At 52.1% G+C, this 18,869-nt stretch overlaps 1 protein-coding gene across 3 annotated transcripts in view; it reads right to left on the minus strand.

Annotated features, from left to right (window-relative positions):
- Positions 1–6,861: 6,861 nt before the first annotated feature.
- Positions 6,862–18,869, minus strand: part of OTOF (otoferlin) — a 126,010-nt gene continuing 114,002 nt past the window's right edge. The window contains exons 47-53 of one of the 3 annotated variants that reach the window (XM_068183092.1): positions 18,099–18,187; positions 15,288–15,386; positions 9,958–10,199; positions 8,690–8,868; positions 8,441–8,541; positions 7,148–7,851; positions 6,862–6,935 (exon numbers count right to left, since the gene is read on the minus strand). In XM_068183092.1, the coding sequence (XP_068039193.1) occupies positions 7,671–7,851; positions 8,441–8,541; positions 8,690–8,868; positions 9,958–10,199; positions 15,288–15,386; positions 18,099–18,187 (891 nt within the window). In that variant the 3' untranslated portion in view covers positions 6,862–6,935; positions 7,148–7,670. The remainder of the gene's footprint in view (positions 6,936–7,147; positions 7,852–8,440; positions 8,542–8,689; positions 8,869–9,957; positions 10,200–15,287; positions 15,387–18,098; positions 18,188–18,869) is intronic. The other 2 variants (XM_068183090.1, XM_068183089.1) reach the window with 2 other exon arrangements.

Below are 18,869 nucleotides of genomic sequence, written 5' to 3' on the forward strand. Positions count from 1 at the left end.
AACTACTACTACTATAAAAACACAGACACTAAATCCTGGATGAAGACCTTCCAAAACACTCCTCCTCCCACCTAATTCCCACCTAATTTCCAAAAGAAACCACAGTGAGACACCACCCAGGATCCATTTTAGCCCATGGAAAAAACTGCCAACTTTGTATGAGGAATTACAAGCCACAAGGGTTTGAGTGGTGTGGTAGTTGAATTAACACAGAGTGAATTTTAGGGTTTTAAAACTAGGGGTTGAAGGGGACAAGATGGAGGGATTGGGTGTGTCCTGACTTTCTTCTCCTTATCCTTGCTGTCCCTGTCTTGGTGTGAATGGTGACACTTTCCTGTTGGTTTAAGGTAGAGACACACTGTCCAACAGAAATGACAGATATTGGCACGTCATTGTAAACATGGCACACGGAGTTTTTGGTATAAAATGGTAACACCACCCCAAGGGGGTGGGAGTCTGCCGCAGACTGACCTGCTGGACAGACCGCAGCTCCTTGAGAAAGGATGTTATAGATAACAGAAAATAAACGACCTTGAGAAGCCGACCCTACGCATTCCGACTTCTTCCTTGGCTGTGCGGGCTGGGAAGCAAGGACTTTTGCATTCTCGGGGTCACCACGACATACAGACCCCGCGAGATCAGGGGCGCCCGAGTGGGCTTGGGAACCTCCCGAGGTGGTGGTGGGAGCTCGGTCAAGGGGAAAAGATGGGAGATGGTCGCATGTGGTGTGGGAAAGGGGTGCCTGTCTTTCTTTCCTAATGTGAAAAACACTACTTACTTTTGTTAAAATTTTAAAAGTTTAATGGTAATGGCAGTAGTAGTGAAAATTAGGACAGTGAAAATTAGGATAATGAAAATTAGGATGATAAAAGACAATAAGAGACAATAAAAAGAAAAGAATTATGGATGTCTGGGTGTTTGGTATTTTGCTAAAAGGCACACTTTGCTAATAAAGGATTACTCTTTAAAATTAATAGTTTATTGTATATTCATATATCTTATATATAATTTAAACATTCGTTTCAAATTAGGGTGGTTTTGTTTAATTTTAGCTTCCCCCCCATCTTATAAATAATATTTTTTGTTTTTTGAAGTTTGAGTTTTCTCGATAAGGAGGTAATAATTATTTTCTTGGGATTTTGGTGTCTGTTGTTATTTTTACCGAGATAGGATAATGTGAAGAATTTCTTGGTTGTCTTTTTAAATTTTTGAATTAGTTACATAAAGTATCTTACATCACATAGTTTCTATTTTAATATTATGCTGTAGCTTAAAAACTAAATTTACTACACTACTAAAAAGAGATTAATACAGCACTACGTCAAAGAGATTAATATAGCATAACTTTCCAACACATATAGTATTCATGTGAATATTTGCGGAGAGAAAATTATTTATTATTTAATATTAAAATAATTAATGCTATTTTAACATAATATGTATTTTTCACACCTAGGATGGGGCAAGGGGGCTCAACTGTGGGAGCATCCCCGGAGCAGCGGGCTGGAGCAGCGGAGTTGGGCAGACCCAGGGCAGAAAGCTAAACTGTAGCAATGTCCCTGCAGGAGCCAAATGCTGTCTGTAGCACACAAAACCGCTATCCTCAACCGCTGAGCCAAAACAGCTGCCATAAACCAGCCCCCCACCGCCCAGACGGAGTCCTGGAATCCACCCCAGTACCGCGCATGGAACTCAGAGAAGAGGAATTTATGGTTTTCTTATCAGAAGAAGCTCATTTCTCCAGGCCTTACTCAGACTCGAAGATGTCGTGGGGATTAAGGGGAAGAAGTTGACAAAAACCAGAAAAATTCTTAATTTGCAAGGAATTTATGCATCATGGATGAGATGTATGAATATGCAACAGGCTGTTGCTTTTAAGGGTTATTCCTTTGTTCACAAGGCATGGTTTTGGCAGATCAGTGCCCAAAAACACCCAGACGTCTGTAATTCTTTGCTTTTTATAGTCTTGTAGTGTCCTAATCCTCATTGTCCAAATTTTTATTACTCTAATTTAATTGCTATTTTTTTATAGCTCTTTTATTTTTAATAAAATTTTAAGATTTAAAAAACCACAAGTGATTGGCATTTTTCACAGTAATATATATAGAGCTAAGATGGAGGTTTTAGGGCAGTGGCTGCTCCTTCTTCACCTTCTTCTCCATGGGTTTGGGTGGTATTTCGTAAATGGACAGAAAAGTCCACATTGCAGACTTTGAGGGATCAGTTATTGGGTTAAAAGTGAAAATAATTTAGATGTCATTTCTTAATTGGATAGTTTAGCCTTAAAAGACCTTGTAGGGAAAGATACTTGGCCATTTTGTACCTTGTTAGTAGAAAGCTGCAGAACTCACAACTTGTAATAGAGATAAGAAATAATAAACACCTGAGTCCGAGCACGAGCTGTCGCCTCAAGTGCCCTCAATCTCGACGTTGACAAAAAAAAAAAAGGAAGCTGAAAACCAGCAGTATGTACCAAAAGGTTAACCACAATTAATATTGTAACAAGAAGTGCAAGATAAAGCAAGCAAGATAGCGGAGCAAACAAGATAACAGGGCAAGGGAGATAACAAACGCCATCAAGAGCAAGATAGCAAGTCTTAACGGAACTTGCAAACTGCAAAAATAGCTAAAAACAAGTTAGACTGAAAAACAAGAAGCACCAGGTGCGCAGCAAAGATAGTGGTAAAAAGATCAAACATGAGGAAGACTACAGAAGCCTTCATCAAAAGACCACCAGAAGACTGACGACCACCACAGAAGGAACCAACGCATGCGTGAAGGCAACAAACTTGTTAAACTATGACACAACTTTATGCAATTATGAATATGCTAATGATATGTTGTAATTGTGACATTGAGTGGAAGAACTTATAAAATGTAACTGTAGGCTGAAGAAGACTGAGTGAGTTTTTGTCAGAGAGATCCCTCACACTCCCAGCGCTGAATAAACCAATACCTGCTCTGAAGCCGTCTGACTATAGAGTTTTATTTTCTTGCCCGGTTTTGGGCTTCACGAGCAACGATAGAAAATCCAGGTACCTGTTTTCTCCAGGATCTTGTGCCCATTAACTGCTGTAATTCTTTCCAAGCTAATCATGATTCCACACGCATGGTTCCACCATTCAGTCCAGACTGAAGACATGGGTGTGGAGGAGCATTGGGGCTGGACTGGGAGGGCTGTGGACAGAGCAAGGAACTGAGGAGCCGTAGACGGGGAGCAGCTGCTGCTTGTCCAGCTGTGCTGGGAGGTGGACATGCTCCTCCACACCCTGGAAGAGCTCTGGGAGCAACAGAGCCCTGGGAATTCTCCTTGTTTCCTCCCTCTGACAGACACCAGAGAGCCCCGACTCGGGAGTCCCTGCCCAGCTGCCCTCTTGGCCCAGGGCAAAGGGAGAGGCAGCAGGAATTCCAAGAGGATGTGCCCAGGAAACAGCGGGACAGAGCAGAGAAAGACAAAAGGAAAAATGGCCAGTGCTGAGGGCTTTCCCCCCTATATTGGGTTTTACATGGCCTAGTTTTTGGTAGCAAGAGGGCCACAGAGGTATGGCCCTGAATGAAAAGCTGCTGGAAGCTTCCACCATCTACCTGAGCCAGTCTGATGGCTCTGAAGATGCTGCCGGGCCAGTTGCAGAGGCTGGTAACGCCTCTGTGATGACATATTAAAGAAGAAAATCAAAACAGCACTCACGCAGTTTTTCCCGGGGTGGCGTGCCGCTGGGGCATCCTGGTGCAGCGCTCAGCGATGCACCGCCTCTGCCACCACTATTTCGGCCTGGTCTGCAGTGAGCTTTGTCCTCCTGGCCATCCTCAGCCAGCCACTCCATGGGCAGAAGGGCAGCGGCAGCGGTGACTTTTCCTTCCCAGCGCCCGACATGAAGAGAGGCGTTAAATAGCGCCGGCTCCACGGCAGCCGCCAACGCCCACGTGCTGGTGGCAGGGGCCACGTGGTGGCTGGCAGTGGAAACACGGCAAGTGATTCCCCCAACGCAGAGCCTAAACAAAATCAAACCTCTCGGCGCTGCGGGATGCTCCGAGAATCTTTGACTTAGTGGAACTTGTTGGCACCTGCGGGTAGCAGTTTTTCTTTTAGATAGAGAAGAGGAAGAAGTGAGGACATGCAAGAGAAAACAGCGTGTTGGCACCAAGGTCAGTGGGGAAGGAGGTGGAGGAGGTGCTCCAAGAGTCAGAGCTGAAATTCTTCTGCAAGCAGTGTGTGCTGGTTTTGCATTAGTTCCCTTATGTGGTAAGGACCACGGTGAATAAAAACCGTCCCCCAGTAATCCATGAAGTCCGTGGGGGGATGCAGAGATCCACACGCAGCCCGTAAGAAAAGTGCTCACGTTGGAGCGAGTGGATGCTCAAGGAAGCTGTAATCCAGTGGGAGACCCCAAGAAAAAGAGAGAGGGCCCTCGATTCCAAACTGGAGCAGCCTATCCATAAAAGACTACACCCTATGGATCAGTGAACCCCGCCAGAGCAATTCTGGGAAAACTGCTTTGCCCGTGGGAAGGAGCCCATGGCAAAGCAGAGAAAAGCCTCCTCTCCCTAAGCAAACAGAGTAAGATCTCGAGTATCAAACTGACCAAAACCCCCCACGCCCTCTCCGTGGGAAAGTGTGAGAAGAGAGAGAAGATGGAATTGGTCTACAGGCGGTGGGACATGTCTGCAGAAGGCCATGGCAGCACAGAGAAGCTGGTCTCCGCCTGACCTTGGGGGCAAGAAATGCGACGTGGCAGACGCCCTATGGATGATGCCTCGAGTATGAAAAAGTATAAACAACAGCAAACTGAGGAGAGCAACCTGTGAGGATGGGACTGCAGAACCTGGAGCTGTAATTGGACAATTAACCCCAATATGGAAATGGACCAAAACTTATAAAAGTGTGAAAACTCATGACCTGGCGTCCATCTTGGGTGTGGCCACGACCAGGCTCTTGTGCCGCCCAAAGTGTATCCTTTGAGGCCTTTTAATAAATCCCTACTTTTTATTCCTGTAACTCTGTCCAGCCTCTGTTCTAGGTGGCCCCTCAAGCCATCACAGAGAGGAGCCTGCAGGGGCCTGCTAGATGAGTGAACAGCACGTGATCACTCGCATGTAAGGACATTAAATTATGTTGCTGATATGGCAATGTGTGATAGGTTGCTTAGTGAAGAAATAAGGAAATACTGTGTCTTGAAGAAGTGTATAAAACCAGCTTTTTTCTTGCAATAAACGTCTCAGTATCCCCACCGATCTGAGTCCATGCGTTAATGGTTCACAGGAAAGAGGGAAGGGCTTAGGGGGAAAATGAGTGTTTTAAAAGCTTCTATTATTTCTCATTATCCTCCTCTGACTCTGTTAATAATAAATTTAGTTTATACCTTTAAATTTGAACCTGTTTTGCCCTTAGAGTGTTTTCTCCCAATCCTCATCTCAGCTCATGAACCCTTTGTTAATTTTTTTTCTGAAGGAACAGCTTTTGTAGGTGCCTGGCGTTTGGTCAGAATCGAAACACAACACCCACTACCACGAGAGCCCGGACGTAAAAGCTGGTTTTTATTGACTGGAATAGTAATATCCTCATTAAAACACGTCTGAGATGTCCTCAGTTCTTCAGTGGGGGTCTGGCGCACCGGGAGCTGGGAAAGGCGGCTCTGCAGCAGCTGGATATCGTGGAGAGCCGAGGACAGAGCCCTTCCCGAGGACACACGGCCAGAAGGACTCCAGCCACAAGGTTACCAAGCCAAACAAAATACACGGAGAATCCAGAAGGACACCGGGAGCTCACACTGTGCCAAGAGGAGCTGTGAGCCCTGGGGATGTCCACCCACAGCCACCTCTGGGTGGGTGATCTTGGGAAGACGTTTGAGCTGTGGGACACGTCCCATTCTCTGCTGGAGCCGTGGGGAGAAAGGGCAGGGTCTGCCCCTGGCCCACCCCAGGGCTCTCTGCAGGACCTGCTGGGCACCATGTCCAGCATTCCCGAGGTGGGACAGATCCCTGTGCCAGGGAATGTGACCTCCACACTCCGAGTGGAGTGGGGACAATGCTGGCAGTGGGGACAGGCACTGGGGATGCTCTGTGCCCTCACTCTGCTGGGCACCATGTCCAGCATTCCCGAGGTGGGACAGATCCCTGTGCCAGGGAATGTGACCTCCACACTCCGAGTGGAGTGGGGACAATGCTGGCAGTGGGGACAGGCACTGGGGATGCTCTGTGCCCTCATTCTGCTGGACACCATGTCCAGCATTCCCGAGGTGGGACAGATCCCTGTGCCAGGGAATGTGACCTCCAGAGCTCCGAGTGGAGTGGGGACAGGCACAGGGGATGCTCTGTACCCCCTCACTCTGCTGGGGCACCATGTCCAGCATTCCCGAGGTGGGACAGATCCCTGTGCCGGGGAACGTGACCTCCAGAGCTCCGAGTGGAGTGGGAACAATGCTGGCAGTGGGGACAGGCACTGGGGATGCTCTGTACCCCCTCACTCTGCTGGGCACCATGTCCAGCATTCCCGAGGTGGGACAGATCCCTGTGCCAGGGAATGTGACCTCCACACTCCGAGTGGAGTGGGGACAATGCTGGCAGTGGGGACAGGCACTGGGGATGCTCTGTGCCCTCACCCTGCTGGGCACCATGTCCAGCATTCCCGAGGTGGGACAGATCCCTGTGCCGGGGAACGTGACCTCCAGAGCTCCGAGTGGAGTGGGAACAATGCTGGCAGTGGGTACAGGCACAGGGGATGCTCTGTACCCCCTCACTCTGCTGGGCACCATGTCCAGCATTCCCGAGGTGGGACAGATCCCTGTGCCAGGGAATGTGACCGCCACACTCCGAGTGGAGTGGGGACAATGCTGGCAGTGGGGACAGGCACTGGGGATGCTCTGTGCCCTCATTCTGCTGGACACCATGTCCAGCATTCCCGAGGTGGGACAGATCCCTGTGCCAGGGAATGTGACCTCCACACTCCGAGTGGAGTGGGGACAGGCACTGGGGATGCTCTATACTCCCTCACTCTGCTGAGCACCATGTCCAGCATTCCCGAGGTGGGACAGATCCCTGTGCCGGGGAACGTGACCTCCAGAGCTCCGAGTGGAGCTCTGCTCACTCTGCTGGGCACCATGTCCAGCATTCCCGAGGTGGGACAGATCCCTGTGCCGGGGAACGTGACCTCCAGAGCTCCGAGTGGAGCGGGGATGGTGCTGGCAGTGGGGACAGGCACTGGGGATGCTCTGTGCCCTCACTCTGCTGGGACTGGCACGTCCCCAGCTGCTGCATCCCAGCTCCCTGCTCCATCCTGGATTCTGAACATCCCTCCAAGGAGCCTTTCTAGAGCACTCCCACAGCTCCAGTGATGCAGCCCCAGCTCCTCTCTCCTTCCCCTGATTCCCAGGAAGGCGCCAGCCACAACCCCAATGGGCAGAGGCCTCGGAGACTTCCACAGGAGCCAGCTGGGCACTTCTCCCAGCCCCGGTGCGGGATGCAGAGTCTGGGGATCTTTGCCATGCTCCCGCCCCATTCCCCTGGCACTAAAGCCTGAGTGGGACCCACAGAGAAGGAATACAAAGAGGAGACCCAGCAGCAGAAGCAGCGAGGAGATGTCCCCAGGGCTGCCCAGAGGTCATGGGGAGGAGAAGACACAGAGCTGGGGAGGTTGTGCCTGGGGCTGGGGACACGTGAGAGGCTCCAGCCCTTCATGCTCCCAGCAGCTTCTTGACCATGTATCCGGGCATGCTGTAGAGGAACAGGGCCACCATGATGAGGAGCAGCAGGGCCAGCACGATCTTGATGATGAGCCACTTGTAGCGGGTGCAGATGAGGTATTTGATGGACTTGAGCGGGTTCAGGAACCAGATGAACGACGTGTCCGGGCGGCTGCAAGGGAACCAAACACCCATCGTTATTCCATCACCGTAGGAAAGGGATTCATGGACCCTAAAGTTCATCTTTTTTTTTTCTTTCACCCCCTGCCATGGCAGGGACACCTCCCACTGTCCCAGGAGCTCCAATCCCAGTGTCCAGCCTGGCCCTGGGCACTGCCAGGGATCTTCCAGCGGCAGCCACAGCTGCTCTGGGCACCCTGTGCCAGGGCCTGCCCACCCTGCCAGGGAACAATTCCCAATTCCCAGTATCCCATCCATCCCTGCCCTCTGGCACTGGGAGCCATTCCCTGGCTCCTGTCCCTCCAGGCCTTGTCCCCAGTCCCTCTGCAGCTCTCCTGGAGCCCCTTCAGACCCTGCCAGGGGCTCTGAGCTCTCCCTGGATCCTTCTCCTCTCCAGGTGAGCAGCCCCAGCTCTCCCAGCCTGGCTCCAGACTCAGAACATCTCCATGGCCTCCTCTAGCACCTTTCCAGCAGGTCCATGTCTTTCCTGTTTTGGGGCTCAGAGCTGGATGCAGCAGTCCAGGTGGGAGCAGAATCCCATAATCCCAGGTCCCTGCTGCAGAGAGGCTTCTCCTACTCACTTGGGTTTCTCCAGGGGATCAGGCTCATTCCGAGCCAGCCCAGCGGGGGATTTTTCAGCCTCCTCTGCTGTCAGAAGGTGCAGCTCAGCCTCGACTTTGCCCTGCAGGGAGCAGAGAGCCGCGCTGAGGCCTGGGACGTGCTCCCAGGGCAGAAGGGTCCCGAGGGGACAAAGCCGTGTGGGGGGATGCAGGGTGTCCACAAAGAGTGCAGTGCCCAGGAGGCAAACCCTCCCTTTTCCCCATCCTTACGGTGATCTCCAGCTCATCGTTCTCATCTCTGGCCACGAACGGCCACCAGCCCTTGACCCGCTTCTGCTTGAAGATGGAGATCATGGGCAGCTCAGCCTCGTTGGTCACCATCTCCAGGCTGCACTGCTTGGACGTCTTGGCTCCTCGGGGGAAGCGGTTCAGATCCAGCTCAATGGCCCCTGGCAGGACAAAGGGGAGGACAGAGGTTGGCATGACGAAAAGGCCAAGTCCTTGGCTGGAGATGGGCTGGACCAGCATCTCCTGCCTTGGGGAACAGCTTTAAACCAGCTCTGGGAAGGAGAAACGGGGTGTCATGGCCACAGGAGCAGTGGAGAAAAGGGATCTCAGAATCATGGAAACATGCGTGTTTGAAAATCCCTCCCAGCCCATCCAGACCCAGCTGTGCCCGATCCCCACCTTGTCCCCAGCCCAGGGCACTCAGTGCCACATCCCTGCCCTGGCCACCTCCAGGGATGGGCACTGCAAACCTCCCTGGGCAGCCCCTGCCAAGGCCTGAGCACCCTTTCCAGGGAGAAATTCCTGCTGCTGTCCACCCTGAGCCTGCCCTGCCCAGCCTGAGGCCATTTCCCCTTGTCCTGTCCCTGTTCCCTGGGAGCAGAGCCCGACCCCCCCTGGCTGTCCCCTCCTGTCAGGAGTTGTGCAGAGCCACAAGGTCCCCCTGAGCCTCCTTTTCTCCAGGCTGAGCCCCTTCCCAGCTCCCCCAGCCCCTCCTGGGGCTCCATTCCCTTCCCAGCTCCCCCAGCCCCTCCTGGGGCTCCATTCCCTTCCCAGCTCCCCCAGCCCCTCCTGGGGCTCCATTCCCTTCCCAGCTCCCCCAGCCCCTCCTGGGGCTCCGTTCCCTTCCCTGGACACGCTCCAGCCCCTCCAGGTCTCTCCTGGCAGGAGGGGCCCAGAGCTGCCCCCAGCACTGGAGGTGCCCCAGCAGTGCCAGCCCAGGGGACGGGCACTGCCCTGGCCCTGCTGCCACCCCAGAGCTGGCACAGCCCAGGGGCCAGTGGCCACTTGGCCACTCCTGGGCTCGTGTCTAGCCATTGGCACAGCACCAGGGCCTTTTCCATCCGCTCTTTCCCAGCCTGGAGTGTTTGGTGGGGTTGGTGTGACCCCAGTTCAGGACCTGGTTCTTGGCCTTGGCCCATGCATCCAGCCTGTCCAGACCCCTCTGCAGACCCTTCCTGCCCTCTCACCCCACCTGCTCCGCCCAGCAGCAGCTCAAGGGGTTTGTGGGATGCTCTGGACCCTCCACGTACCCAGGAAATCATCGGCTGAGAAGTGGTCGGCATCCCAGACCTGCAGCGTGAGGCGGGCCGGGATCTTGTACTCGGTCTCATCCCAGGAGAACATGGACTCCTTCTTGGAGATGACGATCTTCTCCTCAGCCATCAGGTAGTCGAAGGGGAAGATGTAGCGCCAGTTGAAGTTGCCTTCACCAGTGAGGGAGTGATAATGGACATCCGTGTCCTGCTTGTCCTCCTGCTGCCCCTTCAGCCACCTGCAGGGCCCGGGGGGGGGCGAGAGAGGGGGGCACAGGTTTACATGGGGCAGGAGAGGGGACAGGACCACCCTGTACAGGCAGCCAGGGTGTCTCCAGGTTTGGAAAGACCTAAAAGTTATGAACAAGGGCATGGGGCAACTCCAGACACGTCAGCAGCAAATCCAAGGGGCAGGAGGATCCCAGAGGGAACAGAGAACTTCAGGAGAAGGAGGTTCAAGGGGGTTGTCCAAGGGCTTACCCTGGGCGAGGAGATGTGAAGGAATTGTACAGGAGCTGGGAGCAATGCTGGGGAGGCTGGAGCAGAGCAGGATGGAAAGGGATCAGAACTTTGGACAAGGGCCTGGAGGGTCAGGACAATGGGGATGGCTTCCCACTGGAAAAGGAGAGATTTGGGTGGGATTTTGGGAAGGAATTGTTCCCTGTGAGGGTGGGCAGGCCCTGGCACAAGGTGCCCAGAGGAGCTGGGGCTGGATCCCTGGCAATGTCCACAACTGTTCCAAGCCTGGTCCAACCTGGATTTAGACACTTCCAGGGATGGAAAGTCCTCACATTCCAGAGGGATGGAGCTGCTGGGATGGCTCCAAGGTATCCTTGGAGCTCAGGGTTTTGCTTGGATTCCTTGGACCTCCATCCCACAGGATTTGTCTGTTGCGACAGAACCGCAGCCTGGAGCAGCCCGTGACAGTGGAAGATGTCCCCACCCATGGCAAGGGCTGGGAGGATGTTTAAAGTCCTTTCCACCCTAAGCATTCCATGATTCCATGACTCTCTGACGTGGTGAAGTTCTGGAAGGGGCTTTCCCTTCCTGCTGTAGGAGGGTGAGGCAGAGATGGGAACAAACCAACAGAACAAGCAGCACCAGCTTGGCTCCAGGCTCTGGGACTGGAGCTGGCAGGGTGGAAATGCCATGAGGGGACATCAAGACAAGCTCAGAGAGGGGCAGAGGAGACCGAGTGATGCTTTAAGTTTTAGCTTTTATATTTTTCAGATTCTGTGCTGCTTTGGTGTGTGAGTCTGGGCTTCACATTATGGGATGGTGAGCTCTCTTCACAGAGCAGGGATACAAAACAATTCCTGCTCCAGCTGGGCACCAAGGACAAATGATCCAAACCTCAGGCCCAAGAGCACAAACAACGTGGGCTGGAGAGAGAAAAACAAGCAGGATGGGACTTCATAACCTAAAGCTGTAATTGGACAATTAACTCCAACATGCAAATGGAGCAGAACTTATGGAAGTGTGAAAACTTCTGACTCAGAGTCCATCTTGAGTGTAGCCACAGCCAGGCTCTTGTACTGCCCAAGGTGTATCCTGTGAAAGCCTTTTAATAAATACCCACTTTATTCCTGTGGATGTGACAGCCTGGTAAGAGAGAGAGAAAGCTCGAAAAGTTTTCCCAGAATCGGCCTGGGAAGCTTTAGGGAGCTGGAGATAAACAATGACAGCCAAATATTAAAACAAAGTGCAGGTGGCGTTTTTCTTATAATCTGTTTTGCTGTTTTTCTCATAAGATTGTTTACAAATGGGTGCCTTGTTAATTAGCCAGTCATGTGAAATGTATGGATTAAATGACCAATCAGGTCCACCTGTAGTGAACTAAGCTATAAAGGAAGAGAGGATGAAATAAACGAGGCCTTTACCATTGTGCCTTCTGATATGACTAGGTGTCCTCTCTGACTCAACGGTGACATATTCCTTTAACCCTGTCTAGACTCTGTTCTAGGTTCCCCCTCAATGCACCTGTTTTTGGCGAATCCGCCTGGAAAGCAAAGCATTTGGAAAACTCCTGGACCGGAGGAACACCCAGCTCCTGCTCCCTGCTCTCACCGGCACCCCCATTTGTGATCCAGAAGGTATCAGAGCCCAAGAATCCTTGGATCTGCACGTGAGTAACTGAATGAAGGTGCTATTTTGTCTGATACCTTCTGGAATGCAGCTGGGGCCCCTCCGGGGAGTGCTGGCAGCAGTGGGGGGCAGGAGCTGAGTGTTCCTCATCCGGGGGGTTTTCCAGATGCCTCCTGTCCCTTCGTGGTTGCCAAAACTGATGCCTTGGGAAGGCTGGGCTAGAACAGAGGCTGGACAGAGCTAAAGGATAAAGCAGGGATTTATTCAAAGGATCTCCTCCATGGATCCACCTTGGGCAGCACCAGAGCCCAGCCAGGGCTGCACCCAAGATGAACCCAAATGGTCCCAAAATGCACGAGCGCTCCCGGGGGCTCTCGCTGTGATCAGCTCTGCTCCATTGGCACGTTGCAGTTCATTGTCCCATTCCAGCTTTAGCCCATGCAGTCCCATCCTGCTTGTTTTTCTCTCTCCAGCCCACGTTGTTTGTGCTCTTGGGCTGAGATTTGGATCATTTGTCCTTGGTGCCCAGCTGGAGCAGGAGTTGTTTTGTCTCCCTGCTCTGTGAGCAGAGCTCACCATCCCATAATGTGGAGCCCAGACCCGCACACCAAAGCAGCCCAGAATGTGAAAAATACAAAAGCTGAAACCTGAGGCATCATTAGCACCTGAGTCAGGTGCTAAAGGTCTCACAAACAGCGAGACCTCGTCACCCCCTGTGACGTGGAGGATCAGACGGCCACAGAAGCTGAGCTGGGGAGCGCCGCTGACCTCCTGGCCCTGGTGCTGTGGAAGGTGTGGGAGAGATAAAGTCAAGGCAAGAAAAAAAAATTAAGACATCACATCTGGTCACCCTGACTGCTCTGAGGAGAGAAGACGTAACAAGGACATCGCTGGCACTAAAGAATGTAACAGGGACTTCATAACCAGAAAGATTGTGTTGCTAAGAGAACAGGGGCAAGGGGGCCAGAGCGGGAAATTTTGTGTGGAAGTTAGGGAACTGTAAATGAGTGTAATTTAAGTATAATTAGTAGAACTGTAAATTAGAACAATAAAATGGCTTTGCTTGCACACAGCATGGTCTGTGTCTCAGCCTCTGCAGTGCCAGGCATCTCCTCTCCTGCCAGGAAATTGTTGCGTTCCAAAACTGTGGGAACCCAGGACATCCCTCTGGCTGCCCTGGCTGTCTCGAGACCCTGGCAGGGGGCTCAGAGACCTTGGCAAGAAGTCAAAAACACCTGTGGCTTCGATTTTAGCCTGTGGAAAAAGCTGCCAGCTTTGTGTGAGGAATTACAAGCCACAAGGGTTTGAGTAGTGTGATAGGTGAATTAACACGGGGTGAAAAAGTGGAATTTTGGGGCTTTTTAGAATGGGGTTCAAGGGGACAAGATGGAGGGATTTGGGCGTGTCCTGACCTTCTTCTCCTTCTTCTTGCCCTCCATGCCTTGCTGTGGTGGTGACACTTTTCTATTGGTTTAAGGTAGAGATTCACTGTCTAACACAGATGATGGGTATTGGCACGTTATTGCAAACGTGGCACACGGAGTTTTTGGTATAAAATGTGAACACCGCCCTAGAGGGCAGACAGAATGCCATGGCCGACCTGCTGGACAGATCTCAGCAGGGCAGAGAAAGAATGTTGTAGATAAGGAAAAATAAACAACCTTGAGAAGCTGACCCTACACATTCCTACTCCTTCTTTGGCTGCACAGGCTGGGAGAAAAAGACTTCTACATCCTCAGGGTCACCTCGACATCCCAGACACAAAACCACCCCAGTGGCGTTCCAGACAAGCAGATCCAAGCGGGGCCCACTGGATGTGCAGTGTGAAAAATGCATATTAAATTATTGTCTCTTTGCAAATACTAAATTGAATACTATATGTGATACGTTGGAAAGTTATTTTGTAGCACTGTATCAATCCTTTTTAAGCAGCGTGGTAGATACAGTTTTAGGTTATAACATAATGTTATAATAGAAATTATGTGATGTGAGATTTTTTTTAACTAGCTCAAGAAAGCGATGAGATATTCAAGAAATTCTTCGCACAGAGATAACAGCAGCAAGACACCTAAAGAGCTACTGCCTCCTTATGGGAAAAGACAAACATCCTTCCACCTCCTCTCCGTCTTTAAGGAGCCACCAGGATTAAGTGGAAGAAGTTGGTGATAACCAGAGAACACCCTATGTTTGAAAAGAGTTTATGCATCATGTATGAGATATATGAATATGCAACAGGCTATTGCTTTTAAGGGTTAATCCTTTGTTAGCGAGCCGTGCTTTCAAGAGGAAAGCATCGCGAAGTCCGTAATTCTTTGCTTTTTATAGTCCTTTATTGTCCTAACTCTGACTGTCCAAATCCTTATTGCTCTAATTTTTGTTACTATTTTTATAACTATTTTATGACTATTAAACTTTTAAAATTTCAAAACAAGCGATTGGCGTTTTTCAGATGCAGCCAAGGAGAGGGGGAGAGGCAGGAAACACCACAGGAGACGCCAGCAGCATCTTTGGAATCTCAGCAGAGGCAAGAAAGAGACCCTAAGGAAACACCCCCTGCAAGAACCTGGCCAAGATGCCGAGACATCCATCCCCTTCTGTGGCATTCAAGTTCTCTGGACAGAGAGACATAATTCTGTCTCTCAGGAGGAGCACAGAGAGAAGAGGAGAAAACAATCTTTATCTCTGCTCCTTTGTTTTCCCCATGTGGAATGTGGTGTGGAGATTGTTCACCTGCGGTGACTGCTGGGTTGGATCCTGGTGAAGGTTGTTTGGGGTCAGTGACCCCAGCAGTGGGACCCAGCTGTGGCTCGGGCTCTCAGCAGAGTCACGAGTTTGTAGTTAGTTAGAGAGGTAAGTAAGAAGTAAGTTTGTAGAATAGGATAGTTTCTCTTTAAATAGTATGTTAATGTAATATAGTATAGTTTTAATAAAGCTGTCCTTCAGCCTCCTGATCTGGAGCCAGACATCATCATTTCTTCCCACATCCGGGGTTCGCCGCATTTTTCCTGCACACACCCCCTCGTGTCCTCTCCATGCTGGATTCTCCCCAGAGAGGGGGTGAGGACCCCCAGACTCTCCAGTCTCGCCTCCAAGCATGGCACAGCGGCAGATGAGAACACGTCCACCCGGTCCTGGCTGGTTTTGGGGTCCCCCAGCACCACCCCTGTCCCGCCCCAGCGGGGACTGGCGCCCACCCTGGGAGAGGCGGAGGAGGCTCCGGTGGAATTCCAGGCTGTACCTACCCCCTGACAAAAATGTCACTGGACTTCTCGCCGGTGAAGTAGTCATCATCCTCCAGGATGACCTCGTCGGTGTTCCACACGATCACCCTGAGCTCGTACCTGCCCGAGGGAGGGAAAGGGAGGTGAGGCACGGGAGCGGGGAATGGGAGCGGGGAATGGGAGCGGGGAAGGGGAGTGGGGAATGGGATAAGAGGGGATGGGAGTGGGGAATGGGAACGGGGAATGGGAACGGGGAAGGGGATAAGAGGGAATGGGATGGGAGGGAATGGGAACAGGGGATGGGATAGGAGGGGATAGAAGGGGATGGGAGCAGGGAATGGGAACGGGGAATGGGATAAGAGGGGATGGGAGCAGGGAAGGGGATAGGAGGGGATAGGAACAGGGAATGGGAATGCGGAATGGGAACGGGGAAAGGGATAGGAGGGATGGGAGCGGGGAATGGGAACAGGGAATGGGATAGGAGGGGATGGGGTGGTGCTGCCAGAAAGCAGGGCTGGCTGCCAGGAACAGGGAATTGCTCACAGGGATCTGTCCCAGGGATCCAGAGGGCAGGATCAGGGACAGGAGGGGATCTCAAGCATGGAGATGATTACAGGGATGGGACTCTTCCTATGGGGACAGGATGGGAGAGCTGGGAGTGTTCACCTGGAGAAGGATACAGGGAGAGCTCAGAGCCCCTGGCAGGGCCTGAAGGGGCTCCAGGAGAGCTGCAGAGGGACTGGGGACAAGGCCTGGAGGGACAGGAGCCGGGGAATGGCTCCCAGAGCCAGAGGGCAGGGCTGGATGGGATATTGGGAAAAAGGAATTGTTCCCTGGCCGGGTGAGGAGGGGCTGGGCTGGAATTCCCAGAGCAGCTGTGGTTTCCCCTGGATTACTGGGAGTGTCCAAGGCTTGGATGGAGCTGGGAGCAGCCTGGGACAGTGGAAGGTGTCCCTGCCCATGGCAGGGGGTGGGATGAGATGAGCTTTAAGGTCTCTTCCCACCCAAACCATCCCATGATTCCGTGATCTCCACGTGATCTCTCAGATCAGCCTCACCCGGGCGAGCCAAGCACCAGGGGGAGCTTTTCCTCCTCTGCTCCCAACCTGTGCAAAGAGCTTGCCAAAGGCTCAATGGGGCAGCCCAGAACTGGATTTTGGGGGATTTCTGACCAAAACTGGGTCTACAAAACAACCAGAGCCCAACTCTGTTCCCGCTCTCCCTCCTTTACTCAACAGGGCTGTGATTCCTCCCCAAAACAGGCTCAGAGTCCTCCTCAGGACCCCAGGAGGTTTTTGGGGTCTCCAGGGAATTCCCAGCAGGCTGGGGAGCTTCCCATCACTTCTGCTTGGCTGGGAATTTCTCGATGGCAAAACATAAACCATAAACGTAACCCATAAACGAGCTGTGGGAAGGCTTGTGGAAAATAAGGAGAACTTCACCATAGCAGACTTCCCCCGGGCGGCTGCTAATTAAGATCAAATTAAGAACCATGAGAAAATTGGTTTTCCTCTTGTAAAGAAGTCTCAATAACATTAAGAAGAAGGACTTCTCTCCTTAAGTAATCTAAAAAAAAAGAGACTATTTTAGAGGCACTAAACTGACTAGAAATTTTAAGTTTTGTTTCTTTCCAAAAAAAAAAGTTGTAGGGCGAGGAAAAGTGTTACAAAAAGTTTGTCTTAATTCTTACTTTTTTTTTTTCCTTTTAATCACTATTAATAAAATTTTCTTTATGCCCTTTTAAAGTTTTAAGCCTGCTTTACCTTTCTTCTAATCCTATCTCACAACAAGAAATAAATACACTGGTAATTAACCAATACCAAAACCTACCACGCCCTTTAGTACATTAACCAAGAAATCTTAAAATTAAGAAACTCTCAAATTAGCAAAATTAGTGGACTACACAAAATCAGTGTTTCTACCCAGTTTCAAACTGAAACTGCCACGCAGAGGAAGTGGCTCCCACGGTGGGAGTGGGGAAGGGTGGAATCCTGGCTCCTGCAGCGAGGGGAGGCTGGAGGGAGGCTCAGGACACGTGGCCACAGCACCTCACTGGACGTGCCAGGGAGTCTCCAGGGGAGGGAAGTGGATTTACAGCTTCCTTAACCCCCCTCCTTTGGGATCTCCCTCTGGCAGTGCCCTGGCTGAGCCCATCCGTGGGATTCCTTCACCTTTTCCTTTTCTCCTCTCTGCTCCTGTGCCTCTCCCAGCTGGGATCCAGGGGTGTTCTCTCCACCCAAGGCATCGGCTGCCTGGGATGCACAGGAGGCTCCCATCGGGATTCCCAGTGCCATCCCTGTATCCCAGCCCTGGGGGAAGGAAAAGGGGCCCAAGGACCAAGGCCAGCAGGGTGAGAAAGGGCTAGAAAGGGATATTGAGGGAAGAAATGTCCTTCTTCCCCCTCCATGTGCTGCCTGTGCCTGCTTTTTCCTTCTTGGAATGCTCGGCTGTCCCAGTGGCCTCCACCACCCATCCTGCTGTCCATCACCTCCTGGAAAAGCTCCATCCAAACTGCCCTGGGATAACCCTGCCCCTACCCAGGAGAGGCTCAGGGCTGGGCACTCTGCTCTGCGCTGGGAACAATGGAATTTCCCAGTTCACATGGGCAAGAAAGATCGGAATCTGCAGGGGATGGAAGATGTGGGATCCCACCCTCAGGAGCAGCTCTGAAACTGCCTCCAGTGTTGGGATCTCTGGGAATGCCAGCCTGGATGAGGAACCCAAGCAGAGGGCTGGGCTGACCAGGGAGCAGCAGCAGGAGATGGGAGAAGCCAACTGCCCATGCCCAACCTCCCGTTCTCCCTGGGATGGGTTGGCTGGGCTGTTCCTTACTTCTTTGGTTTCCTGGGAGAAATATCGATGGCAGGGCCGGGTGCTGGCATATCCATGGGGAACATGTCCACCCACATCTCCAGGCGGCCCTGCAGGGTGGCAGAGGCACAATCAGCTCCCCTTGTCCCTCCTGTCCCCTCCCCACCAGCGTCCCCCTCTTCCCACAGACATCACTCCAGCCATGCCGGATGTGGAGTGGGACAAGTGTCTCCCATGCCACAGATCTTTCCCACCCCTGCAGAAGCGCCTCATGGAGGGGGTGAAACTGGTTTTAAGGCCCTTCCAGCCCAAACCATCCCATGATTCCGTGATCTCCATGTGATCTCTCAGATCAGCCTCAGCAGGGTAAGCCAAGTACCAAGGGGAGCTTTTCCTTCTCTGCTCCCAACCTCTGCAAAGAGCTTGCCAAGGACTCAACGGGGCAGCCCAGGATTGGATTTTGGGGGATTTCTGACCAAAATTCAGTCTGCAAAATAAACAGAGCCCAACTCTGTTCCCGCTCTCCCCCCTTTACTCAACAGGGCTGTGATTCCTCCCCAGAACGGGCTCAGAGTCCTCTTGAGGACTCCAGGAGGTTCGGGGTCTCCAGGGAATTCCCAGCACTGCCTTTTATGTGCAGCAGCCTGTGGGTTCCCAGTCCCTTCTGCTTGGGAATCTGCTGGGAATTTTTCTCCCAGGTGCCCAGATGTGGGGAATCAGGAGGCACTGCGGGGATGAGGATGGATCAGGAGGCACTGGAGATTTTCTCTGTGGGCCTCCTGGGGTGACCTG

Source organism: Anomalospiza imberbis, chromosome 3 (assembly GCF_031753505.1).
Source record: "Anomalospiza imberbis isolate Cuckoo-Finch-1a 21T00152 chromosome 3, ASM3175350v1, whole genome shotgun sequence".
NCBI classification, from domain to species: Eukaryota; Metazoa; Chordata; class Aves; order Passeriformes; family Viduidae; genus Anomalospiza; species Anomalospiza imberbis.